The 22,882-nt window shown below is 41.9% G+C and overlaps 1 protein-coding gene across 1 annotated transcript; it reads right to left on the bottom strand.

Annotated features, from left to right (window-relative positions):
- Positions 1–19,374, bottom strand: smarcd1 (SWI/SNF related BAF chromatin remodeling complex subunit D1). The gene is made up of 13 exons (XM_069677588.1): positions 19,184–19,374; positions 13,437–13,612; positions 11,922–11,964; positions 10,015–10,137; positions 9,458–9,580; positions 8,481–8,597; positions 7,751–7,852; positions 7,422–7,583; positions 5,831–5,928; positions 5,596–5,731; positions 3,847–3,969; positions 1,498–1,599; positions 1–812 (listed from the first exon to the last, which is right to left on the bottom strand). Exons 1-13 carry the CDS (start codon positions 19,367–19,369, stop codon positions 759–761), a joined length of 1,545 nt encoding a protein of 514 aa, XP_069533689.1. The 5' UTR covers positions 19,370–19,374; the 3' UTR covers positions 1–758.
- Between the last annotated feature and the right edge of the window lie 3,508 nt (positions 19,375–22,882).

Here is a 22,882-nt window from a genome sequence, read left to right as displayed (position 1 = left end):
TTTATTTCTGCTCAGTATTTACAAAACTATATAGACTAGAGGTACTCAGACTAGCTACTTCCTTGATAATCTGTACTAGCTAACAAGACAAGTACTGATATAATACATATTTTAAAACAAGAATCATTGATAATAACAAAAAAAGGAAAGAAAAACTTCATACTTGATGCCACCATTAACAAAAGTTGTAGCCTATATTCTGTGGCACAAACAAACCAATGAGAACTTAAGACAAAGTGACACATTAACAGCAAATGTGCTGCAAAACAGCCTGATATATCAAACAGAACGGGCGAGGGTTAGGAGTGTGGACTGTAAATTTACGTCCCAAAAAGGGTAACAAAGAGCCAAAAGTGGAATAAACTCATTCCAGCTGATTTAAGAGCCAGGTGCTCTCGGCACTCTGCCTTTCATTCGCATTCAGTCTAAATTTTTGTGAGGGCGCAATGCGTCAAAATGACAGGAATGCTTTCAGGTGAGGTTTTAGTACATGCACAACAAAATACAAGGAGAGCTGTGCTGCGAGGAAAAAAACTAAAATCATACAAAAAAGTGGAAATAGCAACAGAACCGCAAAAGAAGTTGAGCTGCAGGGTGAAGATTAAAAAAACAAAAAGACATCCTATATAACAGTAAATCCGTCTAGTATCTATGTCTCTCTAAGTTTGTCAAAAAACTCTGCGAGGAGTTCACTCTGAACATCCCACACACGCACACATTAGTCGTCTTCTTATTTGCCGCCCGTGGACCGAATTTCTTTAGGTGTTCCTGATGCCGAGCGCCTGCTCCAGCTCCTGTCGCCTCTGCTGGACCTGCGAGACGTTTTCAAACAGAGAAGATTTAATCAACAGATGAGAATCAATCAAGTTTATGTGTCACCTGCAATCCTGTAAGATACAATCACAGTGAAAGGCTGTGATGAAGTGGTCACAATGGGAGCTGCTGTTTTAGCTGCTTTTCTTTGTGGTGCATTACAGTCATTATAAAAACTGTGGGTTTTTGGAACACAATCATAATCTTACACAATCTAGAAATGCTCTAAATATAAATAAAAAAGCCTGTAACAGTTGAACCAGTTGTTTATTTCAAAGACATCTCAAAGGCAACAATTTAGCAACAAAAGGATTCAAATTGAAACTTGCTGTTTTCACACATTTGTCAGGATTCCTCAAAACAATCCTCAGATAACTCATTCATGAAAACAACTGGTAGTTTCAGCCTTAATATGCACTAAACTATATAAATTACAGCTAATCATCATCAAACTTGTCTGCACCCAATCTGCTAGAAAAATAGTTGTAAAAACATTTGAGTCGAAACCACAAATGTCCACCTCATGCTGCACTGAAGGAAAAGTCAATAAAGACAAAAAGTGTCCGAGGATCCTAAAAGCTGAAATTTGGACCAGCGTGGCAGAACGACACAGCTAGCAAGGCTGAAGACAAAGAGGACTAAAACATACATCAGGAATAACAAGAGGAGGTGAATCCAGATTACCTTGGAGTAGAAGTAGCGACAGACGGCCTCCTGAGCCCACGGCTGGTAGTAAAACTCTGCTCTCCGCTCTTCTTCTGGGTTTCCAACCACATCTGTCATGGTCTGCAAACAGAGGAAGACACACAGCTGAGAAATGTTTTCACATTTTCCAAAGCGTCTGAATCAAACACTGACTGCAGCTATGACAAACACCGTGTCACAGAATTCTCGCCCCCCCCTCACTCCCTTCTGTGGAAGCTGCCAGCGAGCTTTGGACTGAACTCATTCAATTTCACAGAGATCCGGCTGAATGAACACTGCAGGTGGTGACAGCTGGTCAGCAGTTCTAAGTCGGGCACTGCAGCCGGTCAGACATGTTTAAATATGTTTCACTCCGTCTATGAAATCTTGTGTTGAACCTCAATGAGCACGACGAGCCTGGTGTTCTGAGAGAGCATGATGGCCACACTGTGATGTAATGATCTTTCAACAGCAGAAACAAAGTCCCTGTGCTGCAGGGCAGACTAAAAATTATGAACCTAAAACATGATCACTCAGGGTTTGAAATGCTGGAAGGTTTGTTTCGGCTCCATGTCCACGTAGTGCCAGCGTCTTTTTTTCAATTGTTCACATTGATGACGTGATGATGAGGGTCTGCGGCTGCCTGGAGAAAAAATGTCTTTTTTCAGAGCGTTCAGCCTTTTTTGTGCGGCTGCTCCGAGTTGAAAATCTCTGAACTTTTCAGAAAGGCACTGGTGTCGTCACCGCCGCTATTTTCAGGCAACCAATCAGATGGGGCGCCACTCGTCACCCTGGTTACCACCAAACATGGAGGAGCGACTTGCTCTGGCTGTTTCTGTCTACCTATCCTACATTTAGCAAGTTGCCGCGGTTTTTCAGACCCAGGAAGACCCACTTATAAACGCCGATTGTCTCCGTTCCCATTGCCAGTGGAGTATCCTCCTGTCAGTCTCTTTTCTGCTGTGTCGCCGTCTGACGTCACAAACGCCGGAGACAGGGTTAGTAAGCGGTGAAGATGTTACGTTGGTTAGGTCTTTATTGTATCTATTACTCATTCAGTCTGGGTATCAAACTTGGCGCTGACAAATTGGAAACAATGTCCGAGTGCTGCTCGGGTGGAGACGGGGGGAATTTGTAGCCGAGATGACAAGGAGTCGCAGAAGTTACCAGCGGAGTATAGCATCACGCCAGAAAGGGGGCGGAGATTAGCGTGTCGACCTGGGTTTTATGTTCCCATCAATGCCGATCTGAGCCGAGGCGATAATTACCCGGGTCTACTGCAGAGTCATTTGACCCGAGTCTGAAGCCGAGCCTTTCCCATTAAGCAAAAAAGCCGAGTGTTAGCGGTTTTGTGACCAGTGAGAAAGTGGCTATAGAGACGTCAAAGCCCATTTGTGGGAGCAGATCGGCCGGACACTAAATGTTGCTGGTAAGTGTTGTGCTTTTATCGCCCCTAAGCTTGTTGTTAGCTGTGTAGCAAGTTAAACTTACTGTTGTCATAGAAACAAAACCCACATGCAGCGTTTTATCTCTCACTGCATAAACACTTCATCCCAGCGCTCCCCGGCGCAGTTTCTCTGCCAGAAAAGGGCGCTACGTGGACACGGGGCCTTACACTCGTTATGTTTGTTTGCTGAATTATCCGATTCCTCACATTTAATTTCTGACATCAGATACTCACTGGGTCAAGTGGCTGATTTACCTCAGAGATTCCCTGATTTCTTCTCTGAGTTCACTCTTTTGTCTCCACTTCCCCCACACTATCAAGCCTTAATCTTCTTCTTCTATTGTCCTTAATGTCTTTTATAACCCCTGCAGAAAGTGTTTGTAGTTTTGCAGGCTTGCAAGTTGAATTTTATGGACCCAGATTTGATAGATTCGTAAAAGGGCCCTAAAAAGGAACTAGAGAAGGATGGATTTCCTCTTTCAAGACAGAAAATTTACGCAGTTAAGATTAAAGCAGTAAAATGAAACTAATAAAGACATTTAAAAATCTCCTGGCTGTTAAATTCTGATTTATTGAGGATAATCAGATTTTTTTTCTCTTCCCTTCTTCTTATCAATGATGGATTTCTCTCTTTACGGCTAAATCATTCACGTCAGTATGCTTAGTTTCCATATGACGGACACCACAACGACCCATCTGTCTTAAATATTTAAATGATTTCTCTTGTGCCACAGCACATAAAACCTTAAGGAATACATGGTGCATTAAAATAGCTGTGATATGGCTGTTCTTTTTTCTTTTCCAGGAGGAGTAACTAACATGGTATCTGTGGTGATATTGAGCCACAGATAAGAGAGCTCTGAGTTCCTTGAAGATAGAGTGCGAGGTCACGGTGGACTCACCTTGAGGTCTCTGCACTGGGACTGGAGCCAGTCGTTGATAAAGCCCTGAGGATCTCTGGCAAAACTCAGCATGAACTCTCTCTGGGTCTTCAGCTGGTTGATGGTCTCGATGGTTTCATGGATCTGAGAGGAACCGAGAAAAAAGCAGCTCAATCAATCAAAAGTCATAAATAAGAATGACCATTATTCAATCAAGTAACAGATCAGCTTTTCAAGGACTGTTTTAAACCATGTTACCCTCCATGGTGATCGTTTTTTCCCAAAAAGTTGAAAAGTATTTAATTTTAAAGGACCCTTTTTTAAACCGATAATGCTAAAGTTGCGAGTAAAACCGTGCAGATAATTCTGCAGCAGCTTTGGCCTTTCCTTCAAGCTACATGGAGCTTTTTGCACCCCCAGCAGTGCTCTGGGGCAGCTTTTGTTATGAATGCATCCCCGTTTGCTTGTCTCTCATTGTGCCATACACAGTCTGGTTACACAGGAGGATATGTGCCAGGGAAGCAACAAAGGCAGGGAAGAAGAACTCTGCTAGCGAGTAACCACGGATGTAAACAAAGCAGATTTAAAAATGTCCAAAAACAGTGACAAATATTGAATGAGGAAGGAAACAAATTCAACAAGCCGTTTGGTGAGTAACACTGAATGTAAACTAGCTTCAGAGTGTTTGAGAAAACACGGGACATCTGTGGCATCGGCGCCTTCGATATTTAATTCATAACTTTACTGGTTTAATGAATCTTTAGCCAATAAGTTTGTTTCCAGTTTAAAAGAAAGAAGAGCTGTGATTAATCAAACCTTTACTGCAAGATGAGAAAACATCACTGTAGTAATTACAATGCTGTCCTTCTGAGCTAAACGGCTGGTTGCCTCACTGAACAACTGATGGATCCTCCATGTTTACTCCAGGCTGTCAAGTCGGATACGTGTTTTACCAAAGGCTCAACACCCATTTTAACCGTCAGAGTGAAGGGACGACGGTCCAGCAACAAGCTGAAACAGATCCTGTGATCAGTGCGAGCCCAAAGGTCTAACGCCAGCTGCTTCGTGAAGTACATCGCAACAATGTGCAGCATCATTCCGGCGTTGCATTGTCGTATCATCGTCTCATGACGCAGGGATACTGCAGCTCATTATGTCTGGGCTTAAACAGCCAGCTCTGTGTGGAAGATGTGGGTTAAACACATTAAGTCTGATGAGTATTATGGTCTGACCTGTCCCCGGTCTACATGCAGCTGACCTGGTCTCTGCAGCAAAGTGTCTCTGATATGAGGCCAGCAGGAACTAGCTGGGTATCACTAAATGTTAGCAAACAATAAGGCAACAAAATGAACGGCGCCTGTAAACTCTAAACAACAGCGCTCTGTATTTCATTGTTGACTCGTCTGAGAACAAAGACGACACAGCAGGACGCCTCCGTGTCTTATCAATGTGATTACAGACGCCCGAGCCAAGGCAACGCTTTCTAGCAGGAGGTCGGGAAGACCTGACCGACATCAAAACTGGAGAGAAGGCAGTAAGTCGCAGGTGACAATTTGGGAGAACAGAAGTGTGCGAAGCAGCCCTCAGCGGGTGAACAAAATATGGAAAATCCAATGAAAAAGCTGCCCTTTCACAGTGCAGATAGAGTGAGCTTAAAATAGCCTCTACACAGGAAACACAACCCTCCTCCATGACACGGACGAGGCGTGTGTCTGTGTAAATCTCTCAGGGACGAAAGAAAGGGACAAGGCTGATGGGAGGGGTCTGTACCTTGTTGTCCAGTCCTGCTATTTCCTGCTGACTGGCTGTGGAGAGCAGGAAGGAGTTCATCTGGGTCTTCAGTGTGTCGTCCACCTCCACGTCGATGTCGTAGCATGCAGTCTTCTTTTGGTCATTAGGGTCCACGCTGTTAAAGAAGACAGTAGTTTAGTTTAGACGAACAGCAACCCAACATATTGTGTTGCAAAGAGTAAACTACTACTGAACATAAATGAAGAGGGGTTACCTGATCACGTGGTTGATGATGATGGGCTCTGGGGGCATCAGGAGTGCATGCAAGCGCTGCGGGATCTCGGAGAACTTCATTCGCTGAGTCTCAAAGATCTGCAAAACAAAAACACTTTGCTTTATGCATTTATTTCATCACAGAAAACACACATATATCGGCATTAATAGAATCTAAATTCAAATAGAGCAAAAGATAAACTCTAATCTGCAGTCCTGGAAAAGATTATGGTCACAGTGACGTTGCATGAATTTCCTTTAGGCGCGCATCTGAATGCATGTTTGTTTTAAGGAAATAATGTATGCTGTATATATTCTAGATAAGTTAATAACTTAGTCTTAGGGTGGTCATAGGGTGTGTTGGTCTCTGCTTTAGATAAAACGGTTGTGTCTGGGAGCGTCGGTTTAGCCCAGCGATTAAATCAGCGGCCCGTTTACTGAGGCTACAGTCCTCAATGCAGCGGCCCTGAGTTCACGGCCCATTGCCGCGTGTCATCCCCCATTCTCTCTGTTACGTGTGGCCAGTTAATTTTTGTGTTGCTCCTTCTCTCTCTCTCTCTCTCTCCCTGTGCCTCTAATTCTCCCTCCTCCTTCTGAGTGCAATGAGCGCTCAGGGAGGGGGAGGAGATATAGAGGTGCAGGGAGAGCAGAGTGGGGGGAAGGCAGGCACACGCAGACAGCAACCCCGTGGTGAGGAGGGTTTCCTTTAGTTCCTCATGACTTTGGTTTCTTTTTCTTTCCACAGGTCGTTTACCCCCAGCATGATTTATATAGTTGGGTTTTGTTGTTTTAGTTTGGGCTGGAGATCTCCGGTAGTCCAGTTATTTCATCTTTTGTTTTATGATAGTTTTCCCAGTTTAGAGGGAGGTGCTGGGAGCGACGGTCCATTGCGTGGCTGGCCGAGCACCTGCCCACCTTTTGTTCATTTTGGCCGGGGTCTCCAGCTCCTTTTCTTTTCACTTATTTCAGTAGTGATGATTTTGATTTTCTGTTAAATAGACAAATTAAAACCCTGTGTTTTCAAACCTTCATCCGTTGTGTGGCGTCCTTTTTAAATATGTTGCAGTCCTCATTGTGAGCCTTTGTTTTTTCTTGTACTTAGTTAGAGAGGCCGTAACACTCTCATCCCGTTTCCAACACGATCCACTGTCCTCTCTATGAGGCTTTAAAGGCCCCAAAAAAATGAGTGGATCCAGGAGTAAAAAAACAACTGATCTTTTAAATAAATGGCTCTTTTCCACATGACTGTTTTACTTAGGCTACATTATTCTGTAAAGTAATTTATTTCATGTCAACTTCGCAGGAATTCTCCAACAATCCTGTTTATTGTAGCACAGAAGAAGAAATGACACCCGAGCCCAGTCAGTGACTCAGACGGCGCTCGAGTCTCCGTACAAGGACGGAGCGAAGAGTAGATACACGATCTGTTCAACATCAAGATTGGCAATTAACCAGCACAGCAATGTGATTGATTATTCTAGCTTCATGCAACAGCTACAGTTTGTACTGATCAGAGTTATTAGAGACGTCTTTTGTATCACTTAAACGTCATGTTACTTTTAAGGCGTCTGTTACAAAATAACTCCTCTCACCTGCTGCAGGTATTTGTCACAGTTGATGAACTCGCGCTCATGGGGGTCTTGGAGTTTGTGGGTCTTGACGTACTGCCACAGGGCCTGAATGATGACAGGTCTTGTCTGGGTGTGGATGCCCAGCATTCGAGCCAGCCGAGGGTCCAGCTTGAACTGAGGGGGCTGTTAGATACACAGAGAGAGAAATGGAAAGTAGTTTAAAGCAATATGCTTTTATATTTGAGCTTCCTTTTCGGTGACCTTTCCACTTCCTGAACAAACATTTGAAGAGCTCTTTAAGGCAACGTTATGATCCCACTGAGAGGCAGAGGAAACCGCTGAGTGTTTACCTGATAGTCGAGCATGAGCAGGACGGTGCAGCGGACCCCCACATCACCGGGCCTCTTCACCTGGAAGCCATCGGTCTCCTGGGTGGTGGCAGTTCTGTGCCACTAAAAGACATCAGAAATATTACAAACAAGCTGATATATACTGATCATTACATAAAGTAAGAGTCCTTATGTAAAGAAAGAGTGAGGGTCTGCATACAAGGACTTTAAGTTAATGTAATAAATGTTTGTCCCATTATATTATTGGCAGATCTTATTTAAATTAGTCTGATAAAAAAATTAATCACTGTAAATAAGCAAAGAATATATATTTGACAAAACCAGAAAAAACATTTACTCGTGTAAAGAATTCAATTTAATAAGTTCTGATAAGATTTATTTAATTAAGTCTTATTTGGAAAATCGATGCTTCATTGATTGTTGAGCAAAAAGACGTTTCAGGAGCAGATTTCAGTTTTTCTTTGCTGTTATTAAAGTAAAGAGATTATTTTAGCGATTTTCACAGGTGGCCGGAGCAAAAAGAAAACTGAATATAACAGTTTTTTCAGCTGTAAATAAATGATGTCAATAAATGCTAGAAGTAGTCTCAGATTTAAGAAAATGATGGGAAGACAGAGAGAACTCTTTTCATAGAAAGACAATAAAATAAAAACCGAATCCTGGGAGGAAACACCGGGTAAAAGTCTGAAGATGCAAATAATCAAGTAGATAAAATCAATCATCATCTTACCTCCACCAGGTGATTATCAGGACCATACAGGTCTTTGTCCAACTCAATCACCAGAGACTTGAAGAAGGAGGAAAACTTCCTCTTCTGTTTGGTGGCTTCATACTTGGACACGGCCGTCTGCAAAACAAATGTTATGAGAAAAATGAAATATAAAATTATTATTGTTAAATCATTAAAACTCAAGTTTAATATCTCTTCACTCAATGAAACACAGTGAAACTAAAGCGGGATACACACTCGAAGATAATCGGGACAATCTTGGGCCGATTCTAAAGATCATCTTGGCCTCTTTTCCTGAGGTGTCAAGACTGATTTTACTTTCCCCGATCTGCTTTGAAGAACGTCGCGGCTGCTCCGATTTAAAATATTTACGATCCGACATCCTGTTTGGGGGGGGAACCCCGAGGACAGCCGAGCGCGCTCTCTGTGGATCGTCACGTGGAACGTAACGAGAGCCAATGGGGAAGCAAGCTGACTGAAGGAGGAAGCACTACTCGCGCTGTCACATGTACAGCACATGTTCAGCCGTCTCCACGCCTTAATCAGGTTTTTTTTCTTCATGAATTTTAAAAGTAGTCCGAAAACTATCATCGCCAATTCTTCCTGCCACTCGTCCACCGTGTTTGTTTAATCTAAAGTTGCGTTTGGCTGTGAGAGATTTTGCCAGACTTCCAGTGTTGAGAGTCGGACTCTGGTGGTTGTTAGTGTGTGGTGTGCTGATTGGGTCATATCGTTGCTCTCCACACATTACAGGAACAAAACTGTTCAATCTATCATTATTTGTCGTCGTGTGGGACTCTCTCACATTTTCAACAACTGTTTAGATTTTAAAAATCTTCTAGTGTGGGCCAGGCATTAGATTATATAATTTGTTATACTGGAAGTGTCCTGTAATGTTAAACCAAAAAGAAACAGTGCATGCACAGAACACATTCACATTTAAGATTTAAACAATACATCTCCATCATGACGCTTACATCTTCCAGCAGACGCCCCTCAACACGAAGCTCCCATGATGCAACAGTGCCCTCTCCATCCTCAGCGTCGGGCTTCGCAGGGTTGAAGGTGTTCGATATGAAGATCCGAAGCTTTCTCTTTTGCTGCAACGATCGGTCAAAAGAAACTTTCAGAACTTTGAGCTGTGACTGTTAGCAGCTTTACTTCTGATTAAATGGACCCGACAGTTTTCAAACTTTGGACCCTTAGAGTACATTCAATTTATATAAAATATCAGCCTAACTTTTATAGAATTACAAGTGTCAACTGGTAAATAAAATCAGTCTGTAAAAACAACCAGACATATTTATTTTCTATTAAAAAACATTGCAGCCCAAGTGTCAGAAATGCTAATTACTTGAGCTCTGTTTTAACGGGGGGAAAAATCAAACCCACTCTGAGATTTTTGAAATGAACTGGATTAACAAGCGTCTACAAGATGACTTCACTCTGAGATGTCCGGTTACAGGGAGCGCATTAAAGAGTCCCCGCGGTTCTGAATTAAATTTGGGAATGAGTTTCAGGTCTGAAGAGTTACCTTTATTGGCCTCTTGAGGGCTTCCTGAATATCCAGCCTCTTGCGCATGATGGTCTGGTCCAGCTTCCTCTCAAAAGCCAGAAGATCCATGTAAGCCTGAGACTCTGGGACCAGTTCCCTGATCTGGGAGAAAACAAAATACTGGTGATCACTGGTGCCCAACAACAGACAAAAACACACTCAAAGATTTTAATTTATCTTTTTCTAAGAGCCATTTCACAGTTTCAGCTATAGTTTCCATGTGCCTCTGTATTTCTTAGAGCTAAAGTTCTTCTACAACAAGCAGACTAAAGATGAATTAAGAGCTGCATGATATTGGAAAAGAACTGACACTGCGATAACATTTTGTTTTTTTTAAAAGTACAGAAAATTATACCAGATAAACGCAGTGTCTTCTCATGATCATGCTTTTTATTATTTGGGACTTTTAAGTCTCTTTTCTTGTAACAAAACAAAACATCTCCTACTTTTAACACACTTGGTTCAGCGACTCTGACGCCCTGATAAAACGTAGAGTGCGACACGTGCTTCATAAAACAAATACAAACAGACTTGTGGGCTGCAGTTACGTTACGTTACGTTACTACCATTTCTCAAATGTATGTTTAATCACCGGGATCAGCCCGGTGACGGTAGCTGAAACGGCATTTCGAGAGTACCTAGCTTCCGTACCGTAACGTATTTCCGAGTGAAACAGGACGTGCAGGCGGGACATATCATTAGAGGGATTTGATTTGATCGTTGAGAAGTGGGCGTAGACGTTCTTCACAGCGCAGTAGCTAGCTAACTGACCGAGCGTTCTTGGTGCTCTGCGGCTAAATGTTGCAGATTGATTGGTTGAAATTGTTTGGTGCTAACGTAAGCACGCGTGAAATTGAGTTTTACCGGAAGAAAAAAATGATCAGATTTTGATATAAGAATACGAAGAATATTTTTTTTGACCTATATTGTCAAATAGATGCACAATATTACCGGGGATGTGAGCTAAAAGGATTAAAAAGACATTTTTTATTTCACCTCAACTTTAAAGTAAACACTCCGCGGCACGTCCGCTCCGTTAACGATGAACAATGCGTTTATATAGCAACAGCAGTAATGAGCACGGGACGAGGTGCCGCTGATAACAGAAACACACTCACTTATAAGCCACCTCGTGTAGCAGAGCTTCTGCCTCGATCATCCCGCCTACATGATCTGTGACGGCAGCAGCTTGTTTACAGTTTACAGGCAGGTGACACACAGACTGTGCTGCACAGCGGTCAGCTCACTCTGTGCTCTGTTGAAGAGCCGCACTAATGTGATATCAGACAGACTTTTCCTGTTTATTAGTGATGGGAAACTGGGTTTTGCATAAAGCAACAGTAAAGTTGCAGTTAATTTGCTTCGCTAAGGCACGTCCTGCGATGTGACCACTGAACATGCGCACATTGCGGTCGTTAAATGATTTATCGTGCAGCCCTCGTTTCCATGTGCCTTCTTATTTCTTATAGCTACAGATCTTCTATAACAAGAGGACTTAAAATGAATTCACACACTGATATGAAGCTGTGCGGCGCTGTGATGGGGAAGTTTGGGTAACATGGACAGAGAATAAGCTGTTTTGTTCTAGATAAGAAGAAGAAAATTAACTTAGTGCGGCGATACGGAGGTTTTTTTGTGGTCCATTTCTTCACAAAGCCTCTGCACTGGACACGAGTAAGACGACCTAAAATGTCACACAGGTAATCTCAAGTGCTCAGAGTCAGCGCGCTCTAAATATTAGCCCATTATAATTGCCTCTTTGAAGACCCTCTCTGCTTTGTTTGGAGCCAACTGAATTAAAATTCAAGTGGACAAGCAAACGTAATCTCCCCAACACAATAGAGTCAAAGAATTAATGGATTTCCTGCTGCTTGATTAATACTCACCCTCTGAGGTAGAATTTTATCAGCCATCTTCTTCTTCTTTGTACTGCAAAAAACAAATTATCACACACAAGATAAGTTTGAATGAGGGTCAGAGAAGAGCAACGCAGCATTTACATAATTACAATAATACAGTAACTGACCTAAAGGGCCGGTGGGATCTGGATCACACAGGTCCAAATACAACTGTTGCATCTCTACTGCGCTTCAACAAGTTCTTTGTCTCTTTCTTTAGACTAACTGTCTGTTACACAAATCTGATTTTAAAGAGCAGCTCCAGTCATGATATGTTTTTTCCAGCAGCGCCCAAAAGTGGCATCACAGAGGCAGCAATCGACTAGACTTTCAATACACATAAAAGACGGATGAGAGAAACGTATACATTCCTTTTACATGTTGCACTTGCGCTGACAATAATGACAAACATGTATATATTTACAGCAGCAAATGTCGCAAAGCAAGACCGCTGTATATTTTCAGATGCACTTCCACTTTGGGGCGCCACCTGCCTTTGGAAGACAAGTGGCATATCACTGAAGGGGTAGGCATTAGGTATAGACCGATTATCAGCCGGGCCGATTATCGGCGCCGATATTCGGCATCTTGACGCATATTGTCATCGGTCTTTTTTTTTAATCTGACGGCCGATAAGAGATCAATTTAAAACTTCAGAGCGATGGCACAGATAACAGCCTATCAGCAGTGAAAGCTGTGCATGCAGAGTGCTCACACACACGGCGGGGAGGAGAAAAAGTTCATTTCTTTACAAATTTTATTTAACTTTGTTTTATTTACTTTATAAAACTTCAGGAAGTTATTTATTTATTTATTTAAATTTTCAGTTAACTTTATAAGAGTTGTGCTGACCCTGGGAACTCCCTGCGCTTTTTGTTTGTTTGTTTAATAAACATATGCTTAAAGGCATTTAAACAAAGTTAAGTGTTGGAGTTTGTATTATTCAATATTTTGACGCCAATATTTTCACTTTTACTGCAAATGAATATCGGCTCCAAATATCAGTTATCGGCCTCCTTGACTACTAATAATCTGTATCGGCCCTGAAAAAACCATATCGGTCTATCTCTAGTAGGCATGCCAGTGTACTGACCGGCCTCCACACGGTGGCACATGCCGTGCCATCGGCCACTCTTCGATCTCGCTGTCACTCGTTTTTTTCGCAAAACATGTTTAATTACCTTTTAAAAATCCTCCCAAGGCATCTCCTCCTTCTCCCTCAATAAAAATTAACGAATCCCGCCCACTACGTTCTGCGTTTCTCCTTTCGTAAAGTTACAGCCGAAAACAAAACACGTCTCTGCCATCGTTTAGTGGCAACTTGTTAAAGCGTAGCTAGCTTGAAATGTAGTAATTAGTAGTAGTAACGTAACCAAAGTAGGTTAAACAGGTTAAAGTAACTGTAATTTTTTTCTTTCAAAAACAACTTTTACTTTAGATAAATAAATACACAATAGCTTCAAAGTAACTTTTTCGGCCCCTCTCAGGCATCAGCTGACTTACTGCTGGTTGCGGTTCTGCTGCTGCACCGCCTGAATCTGTTGGGGGGCGGGCCTCTTACGAGACGGGTCCATCACTCCGGGCATCACAGGGCGAGACACTGGACTGTTGCCGTACCCCGGGGGGCCCATGGCTGGTCCCTGCGGAGTCATGCGGCTGGATGGAGGCATGCCCGGTCTCTGCAGAGAGAGCGAGAGAGAAAAGGAAAATAAAATATCTGAAATAAAACTTCTGGAGAAAGATTTTCTGGTTATTAGTTTTCCATTTCACAAGTCGCTTAACAGCCCTCAAGCCTGGAGAACAGACTTATTCTACCTCCAACCCCCGACTACTCTCATTCCCAGGTTTGTGCGATGACAAACATGTTTTCTGTTCACTGCTGTAAGTGGTCCAGCTAATTGTACTAGCGCGTTGTGCTTCAGAAATTTTTCACACAAAAAAGTCGAACATTCTGCGTTTCCAGCTTCTTAAATGGCAGAATTTGCAGATTTTCTTTGTCGTTTACGAGAGTAAATGAGTCTCTGAGTGTTTAAGTGTCGGCTGGAATAAAAGGACAATTTGAAGATCTCACTTTGAGCTCTGAGAAAATACTAATTAGTATTCTTCTTCCATTTCTTGACATTTCATAGAGTAAATGGCAGATAAATCTTTAATTAAATCAATCCCACGTTAAAGCCCAAATGGCTGCAAATCAGGAAAGGAATTAATTAATGTTTGTTTGTTTTTGTGTCGTTACATCCAAAAGGCTAAAAGTGAGATTGATTGGATTAATCCAAACTGCATTTTAAAGATCAGTGTGTATTTGAAGGTTTGAACTGGCTTTTGAGGACAACAGCAGATCAAAGTCTGTCTTAGTCAACATGCATAGGCTGATATGACGGCTACATATGCTGACAGAAATAACATTTTAAAAACACCACACAGATCGGTGCAGGAATGTCAGCATGAGCGTGGTAATTAGAATATAAGCAGCAGATTTCCTGATGTAAACGACAGAGAAAATCAATCAAAACTTAATTTGCCCCGAGGCATTTTGTAAGCACAAGAAACACAAACAGCATCGCTAATCTCGTCTGCAGCACATTAAAGCTCAGTACAGTTCACAGCAAACACAGACCCTGTTGGTTTTTATCACCACATCCACATGCTTTGATATTTACAGCATCAACCGGGTCCTACAAGAAGCTGAATTTCCATGCCGGCTCCTTCAAACAAGTCAATTCAACACATCCTCCACTTTGAACTCACCAAGCCGTGCGCTAAGAACTCAAACAGGCGACTTCTTGTATCTAACTGCATGAGGGCAGGTGAAAAACAACAGGTAAAGGACTGATTATCGATTGCAGCTTTCGCTCCAGCGGCCAGTCCTATATGTGAGAGATTACGGCAAAGCGTGCGCTCTCCTCTGCCTGCGGCGGAGAGCCGAAGAGTGACAGACTTCAGCTTGTCAACAATACGAGCGAGATGAATGCACTCTGCCTTTTCCACGCAGCAGTATGCAGTGTGGGCAGTAAGCCACCGCTTGTTGATCATTAAGTGCTCTTTGCGCCATACATCAGTGCAACCTTGGCTTACCTGAGAACAATTGGAGTTCTGCAGTATTCAGAGTATGAAGCCTCTTTGACTATGTTGTGAAAGGCTGCTTGTGTGAGTGAAAGCAGTCAAGGACGCAGGAGAGAAAACAGATGTAACATCCTTTCACTGAACTCTGCTGCGGGTTGTCAGTAGCTAAGCAGCAAGCACTACAACCAGGGATAAACCCCTTATCTTTTCTATCAAGATTTTTAACACAAAAATACAAATGTGCCATCCTAAGAAACAGCAAATGTATTTTAAAAGCACACATTATCTTAGTAAAGAATCCTACTAGATGACCTCCATGGAATCCGCACCATGTATGCCAGGATAAAGACAACAACTCAGCGTGCGTGACTTTGTTCAGGAAAGTGTATTCTGCACGTTGGTTGTGCATACAGAAATGAACTTGTAATATCTTATCTCTACTTGATACCTCTTGAGATTACAGAGCACAGGAAGAAAAGGCTACCATAACAAACCTGCACGCAGGCGGTACAGGAAAAGTCATTAAACACTAACACATATAAAATAATGTTAATAGTTATAAAATGCATGTGTAGGTTTTTTCAACAATAACACAGCAAAGACCCGCAGAAAAATAATCTCTCAATCTTTAGCCGAAGAGAAGAGTGCGGCGGTGTCTTTATCTAAAGAGACCCTGAACTCTGTACGAAGCATATGTTCTTCTTATATTGCATGTTCCAGATGTTTCTATGCTTCAACCTATGTGCAGTCCTGCGTAGCCCACAGCCAATCACAGCGCACAAAGCTGAAGGTCTGGACTCTGGAAACAATGTAGTGACACGGTTACGTAGCTTTCTTTTCTAGTCTCTGCCTGTTCGACCAAGACCAGAGCCGACACACAAACAAGCAGAGCAGACCAAACCCGCGTCACACAATCATTTACTTTCACAAATACCCTGAGAACTGTTATAACAATGGTTTTGATCATTTGCATTTCAATGCAGCAAAAATAGGAAATGTTCCCTCGAGGCTTCTTCTCAATCATCAGGATGTGCTGCAACACTTTAGACATTAAACTGATTGTTTTTATTGGACCAAACAGGCTTTTTAAAGGGATGAAGAAGAAGAAGAAGCGGCGATACTTTATTTATCCCCGAGGGGAAATTACATTTTTCACTGTTTTTACAAACATGCCACACAAAGGCCGAAATACACACATGCACAAACAGGACATGCACTAATGGAGAGATGTCAGAGTGAGGGGGCTGGTGGAGGATTCGGCTGGCACCTCCAGCTACAGCCCAATTCCACACATAGTCCATACCAGGACTTGAACCGGCCACCCTCCGGTTCCCAGGCCAAGACCCGACAGACTGAGCTACCGTCTACCCCGCAGGACGGTAGCCTGCATTAGTGTTAAAACACCACTCACATGTGCATATGTTTAACAACTGACATGTATCTGCTTTAAGATGTGCATGTCCAGTGATCCTCTGTTCTGTAGACATAATCAACGTTTAAAGAAGGTGTATCATGCACCGACTGTAAAGCGCTCAGTGGCAAATCGTTATTCTGGGCTACACAAATCAAAATGGACCTGCCTTGAAAAGGGAACAATGTTAAAGTCATACATAGGTTCCATTATTCAAGCCGTGTTACACAAAGGTTGTCCCTTGATCCCCGTACTAAAGAAGGAACTCTGTTCCAATTATTTTGGGATCGTCCAATGTCAAATTTAAATGTGGATTTATCTTCTTGACTTGTGTTTGAATCAATATGAATGAACTCTACTTCTCCTTCGGGACCAGCTTATTTTCAAACGCTTGCATGGACACACACCGCTTTCACTTTGCCGACATGTACAATCAGCGTTTATAATGGGAACGCCCCTGGCCAAGAAAAACTGATTATCCAACACTGAAAAACAACAATTCCACCTTGTTTCATTAGATGGTTACAAGATCTCATTTTTGTCTGTCCATATGGGAAAAAGATATGCACCTCTTCTACAATAGCCCCAAAAAATATGTGATACAAGCCTCAGATGAGCTGATCGTGTGTACATTTTGTTGTTCTTCTCTGGTCTTTTACTTTTTCTGGTCGCTACTTGGCGTCTATTTTTGGTTATTTTTTGATAATTATTGGAGGATATTTTGTTGCTTTGATAATATTTAGTGTCCATACGATTAATTGATTACAGACATGACCTTTGTGTCTAGGATGCAGAGATAATCATTTGTCATTTACAGTTTTTCCAGGAAACAATCAGCAGAAACTTGAAATAATCATTGGCAGTTGCAGCTCTTGTCTTTTAACCACAAGACAATTGCAACACAAATCAGTTCAACATATCATTTTCAAATCATGGCCACATCCTCCATGGTGAACTATCGTGCGTATCAAACTGTGATAAACAAAAGACACATTTCACAGTCTTAACATGAATGAATACAGATTACATGTTTATAATACAGCAGTCAAGTTTTTATGCTCCGTATATCTGGAACAAACTCCCAGAAAAAAGCAGGTCTGCTGAAACACTCACTTTTAAATCAAGCCTGAAGACTCACCTGTTTAGGTGCCTTTTATTAAACTATTTTAATACATTTATTTTAATAACCTTATCTTCACTTTGCTGTTGTTGTTATGTGTAAAACACTTTGAATTGTCTTGTTGCTGAAATGTGCAATATAAATAAACTTGCACCGCTGCTGTATTTGCATGTCTGAAGAGTTATATTTTGCACATTGAACCTACAATCCACAGCTTATTACTCGTATCGGAATCAAGGGATTATGGGTAATTCATACGCGTTTATACAAACTTGTGTCTTTGGGCTATAAAACTTAAAATGATTATGTAACCGAGGATTGGCTATTTTTCTTCAACCCCCTGAAAACCACACCAACCTCACCTGGTAGGACAAAAGAATCTAGGATGAAGCGACTCTCGAAAGAGGTTCGTTTTGAAGGATAGAAAGCTTTTAAATAACAAGATATACACTCACCGGCCACTACATCAGGTACACCTGAAAGTGTACTCAGTAATAAACATCATTGAATTTACACACTTTCGACTCTCAACAAAACAAATGTCAACAAAAACTAAACTTCATAAAAACAGAATCCATATCAGAGCTGTTGTATTGAACTGCATTAGATTTTACAGGTGTACCTAACGAAGTGGCCGGTGAGTGTTCAATCCTGATAATAGGTGATACATTTTGGTTAACTTAAACAATTGGTAATTTAGCAAAAACTAATACCTATGTGGTAACCTTTGGGGACATTCAACATCCCTACCTCCCTGTTTAGCAAGTTTATATTGTTTATTTTTCTCATGTTATTTTAATATAGTTTAGTATAGTATAACTTTTTTGATGTACATATTTTTATCTTCTAGTGTTTGTGTTTGTTACAGTATATTTATATTTTCCGGTGCTACATTTTCTGTTTGGATAACTTGCTGCTGTAACAGCCCTATTTCCCAGTTCGGGATCAATGAAGTACATCCACCTATCTTTAACAAACAACCAAGAGCCACTTGTATAATTTTGGTTGTACTTTCACAGAATGGGTGTAAAACGTCAGCTGTCGTGCAGTGAACAGCGACTTCTCGACACACAGGGTTCCGTTTGGTCCTTGTTTGAGCCTCACACTCGATAACCGTTTATATATGCTATAATTTGCCGTGATAAGTTGGAAAGTGAAGCTTCGTGCACCAGCCTGTTCATTCAAAACTGGACCAGCCATGTTAGCCGTTATTGAATGTAAGGCTAACTTTTGATTGCAACGAAAGCTTGAACTTTTTAAAGTACGACGCCTGAAATAGGAGGCAATAGTCTTCATGCTGTTTAGAAAGTACTCAAAGCCATCATATTTTTTTTAATAAGGGAAATAAGCCAAACACAGTTAGCGCTGTTAGCAGGCTAAGCTAATTGGCTACCGTGACTAACTAGCTAACCTTAATGTTAGCGGGCGGGAGGGTTAGCAGATTCAAACAGCAAACAAACTCTGATAGTCACTCAGAGTGGATGATTTAAATGGTACCGAGTGTTGTGCACTCTTCGGCGGGGCCAGCTGCTATGAGCCGTGGCCCGCACCGGTAGCAGTGGTAAACGTTAGCCGCCTGTGACAAAGCAGCGGTAAGAGGCTTTGTTCTAGCGGACTGGCTAACGCGTCAGCAGCAAAGATGGAGTGATAGCTCACCGGGTACCCAGGCCCGGGCATTGGGGAGCGATACATGTGGTTCTGCGCCGCCGCCGACGGTCCCATCCTTCCAGAGGGAGTCCCGGGGCCCATGCCTGGTCCTGCGCCCGGTACCGGTGGTCCAGGTCCCATTGCTCCACCACCACCTCCCGTCGGTGCCGACTGAAACCCCCCTCTGGCCGCCATCTCCTCTCTGAGTGTCGCCGCCGGTGGAGGCACGGAGCTACCGCGAGAGCGAGAACAGAGTTTGGGTAGCGTTGACGGCCCTTAGCGACCCCTGCTGTTTGCCGATAGTACTGCAGCAAAACTGGGACTAGAATGAATGAGCCCTGGATGATTAGAAGACATTTCTAGAGATTAGAAAAACTCATATAAACTATAAACAATAGTCAACACATTGTAATACCACAAAAAATGTCTCATTAACATTATATGTACTATTATATGTAACATTTTAAAAAAAATCAATATTTTTTTTATCATTACACAAATTAATGTAAAATCAAAAAATCAAAATCCCCTTAAAATACATGACCTTTGGGCAACTTTCACTTTTTTCAGTGCTTTTATTTAATTGTCCTAATTGTATTTCATACATAAATGAGAGCAGGAAAGTTTTTTAAAATAACTTCACAAAACCTGTTTTTCTTTTGCAATATGATACGTAAACCTGTCTGAGCACTGCCGGCTAAAAAAAACAGATTTTCGGATGTACGGCGAACCCAAACCAAACAACCCAGTCTGAGTTTCTCAGAGGAGCAGAGAAGGTTAACTTCCTTTTGTTTGTAATGTCACCCAGTCAGGCTGTCGGCAGGAAACTGAAAACTGGATTAAAACCAAACCAAACAGCATCTGGAGCCCGCACACTAAAGTTCAGAGGAAATGTGCACCTCATATTGGACACACGTGTAATGGGAATGAAAAGTGTTTATTTTTGAGTTAATTCAAACCTGTGCAAACTTATCAATGGATGGACATAAAACCGAATAAAACTGGGGGGAAAAACAATAACAATAACTTTATTGATCATTATGAACATCATCATGAACATTACACTAACTCATATATTTTATACTGAAAGAAACCAAACAGGGAGGAGGATAAACACTATTATTTGAACATGTTCAGCTTTTATTGAAATGTCTTTTAATGGCTAACTTGAATGTCAAGTCACATTTGCTCCTGGTGTGAGTTATTACAACAATCACATTCATTATACTTTAGGAAATTCAAATCAAAACATTTTCTTCCTTCACAGCCGGGGTTCATAAATTAGCGAGTCAACATCCTCCTTGATTATTAGCTTATCTGAATCACGACCGCGGCACCTCCACACTGAGCTTATGATGATATTTAATAAATTTCATCATCATTATTATGTTTCATCTGCAGAGTGAACAACAATTTAACAGCGGAGCAGCTGGGGTCCTGTAAGTCAACCACACAAATCTTGTTTTCAAACTTTGATGTCATTACATCTCCTCCCAATTAGTATGGAGCTACAACAGGACAAAACATGGCGGCCCATCTGTTTGCAAAGCCTGTTTGTGTTTGATCAGAGTGTGCTCATGTGAGTGTGTGCATACAAGGGAGGAGGGGGCATACATTATTATTTTTTGGAACAAAATTCACGTTTATTGGACAATGGAAGTATGCATGCACAATGAATTGCTGCATTGTGCTTCAGATCTCCAGAGAGGATTTGACATCCAGTTTTGGTTGATCAGTTTACCCTCAGCTGGCCTCCTGACCGCCTGGATATGAAACAAATGGATACAAATGAAAGGACAAATCAGGTGGACTCAAGTCTGACGTCTACCATAACGTCGTTCAGTGCTGAGAAACTGGAATGCGCAGTTAGTATTAATCCTCTTAACAAGCAGAATGTTAAGTGGAGCCCAGAGGAGCCGGGCTGCAGCCTTATCTATGACAAACGGCTGAGCATCCTAATTGCACTGAGAGATCTGACAGGATAAATTTACACCCGAAATGTGACTCATCTGACATGCTGGCAGCAGCGAGAGCACGGAGACGAGCTGGAGCATCAATCCTGCTTTAAAATTCATCTCTGTGCAGTATAGATCCAGAGTTATGAAGTCGTCTAAAGCACACTAAAACTCACAGGGTCAAACCTGGGTTAATATATGAGTGCAATTTACTAACAAACCCACAACTGGTTGTTTTGTGAGGCTTTTTTCTTAATTATAATGTTGGGCATTGGTACAAGAAGAATACAGAAAGTTTACTTAAGTAAAAACAATAACACCACAGCGGAAAAATCAGAAGATTTTAGCATCGAAATACACGTAAAAGTAGTTATCATGCAAGGGAGGCCTTTTTAGAATAAAACAGTGCATTCATCTCTCACATGCTGCAGTTAGTAAAGGTGGAGCCCATCTTAACTTAACGCTCCTGTAAGGTGGTTTTATGGTGGTTATGAAACTGACTGAAATTAATACTGTTGCATCTATAAGACCTACAAGAGCAAGCAAGATTATTTCTATATAGATATTTTTAATGCCCCAAACTGCTGCTGGGGGGGGGGGGTAGGTGTCAGAGGAGGAGATTAACAGCACGTGGGCGAAACAGCCTTTGTTTTCACAGCAAAGCTTCTCGATGAGTGATGTGTTTAAAAAGGTAAAAGACAACAGGGTGAGATTTTTCAGCATAAAACACTACTTACACATGTAGAGGACAAATTCAGCAGAGAGATAATTGGTACTTCTTTGTCCACAGGGGGCGCCAAAATCAACACAAGCTGAAAGTTTCTCACGGGGCTTTTATAAATTGAAAGGTAAAATAACCATGATGTTATGATTTATCAACTTATCCAGCTACATCTCACACAAACAGTGCTGGTACAGGTTACGCTCCAGGGTTTCATCACTTTGTCCACCCCGTCAGTCCGTACTGAACAAGGTAAAAAGACCATTTCCTACTCTGCCCCGTCAACCTGGAACACCCTACAGCAGAATTTAAAGCTATCCAGCTTCATTTCCCAATGTTGTCATTGTTTTGTATCTCTGTATTGAATGTCCCGCCTGTCTGTAACTCTGTGTTGTTGCTGCTGTCTAAGCAGGTTTCTCTTCTTGAGAATGAGACCACGTGTCTCAATGAGGTTACCTGACTAAATAAAAAAAATAAAATCCTCAAACTTACAAGCATCTCAAATGAAACAAAATTAGTGCAGTAAAAAGTATATTTTTTTACCCCTCAAATGTAGAACAGTAAAAGCATAAAGTGGCATATTATGGAAGTACTCATAAAAGTAGAAATGCTTTAAAGGTATAATAAGTAGGATTCTTCTAGAAAAATAAAATGTAGACTTTTAGAAATATAATATATCATCACTTATGGCCTCTATACATGTGTGTCGGTGAGTGTGTGTGCAGACCCCTGTGAGACCCTTCCCTCTGTGTCTATTCTGTTGTCTTGCTTTGCACGGGACGTTTTCAGGAGGGGCGCTGTTGTGGTTCCCTGAGCCAATCACAGCGTACAGGTGAGCGTTGGAGTGGTTCAAATTAGCAACTGGGCCCCATTCAGACCGGCGAACATGGAGAAAGAGCGATGCAGAGTTGGCCTTCTTTCTGTTGGACAGGTAGGTGCCTCAAACCGGGTAGACCAAGCTAACGGTTAGCGGTTAGCATGCTAGCGCAACGGTAACCGTGATGCTGTCGGTGTTAGCTCGGCGGGACGGGC

Source organism: Semicossyphus pulcher, unplaced genomic scaffold (genome assembly GCF_022749685.1).
Source record: "Semicossyphus pulcher isolate SPU_LCO1_2020_fin unplaced genomic scaffold, fSemPul1.0.p SCAF_3, whole genome shotgun sequence".
Classification (NCBI taxonomy): Eukaryota; Metazoa; Chordata; class Actinopteri; order Labriformes; family Labridae; genus Semicossyphus; species Semicossyphus pulcher.
This window is presented reverse-complemented; position numbering and strand designations above follow the sequence as displayed.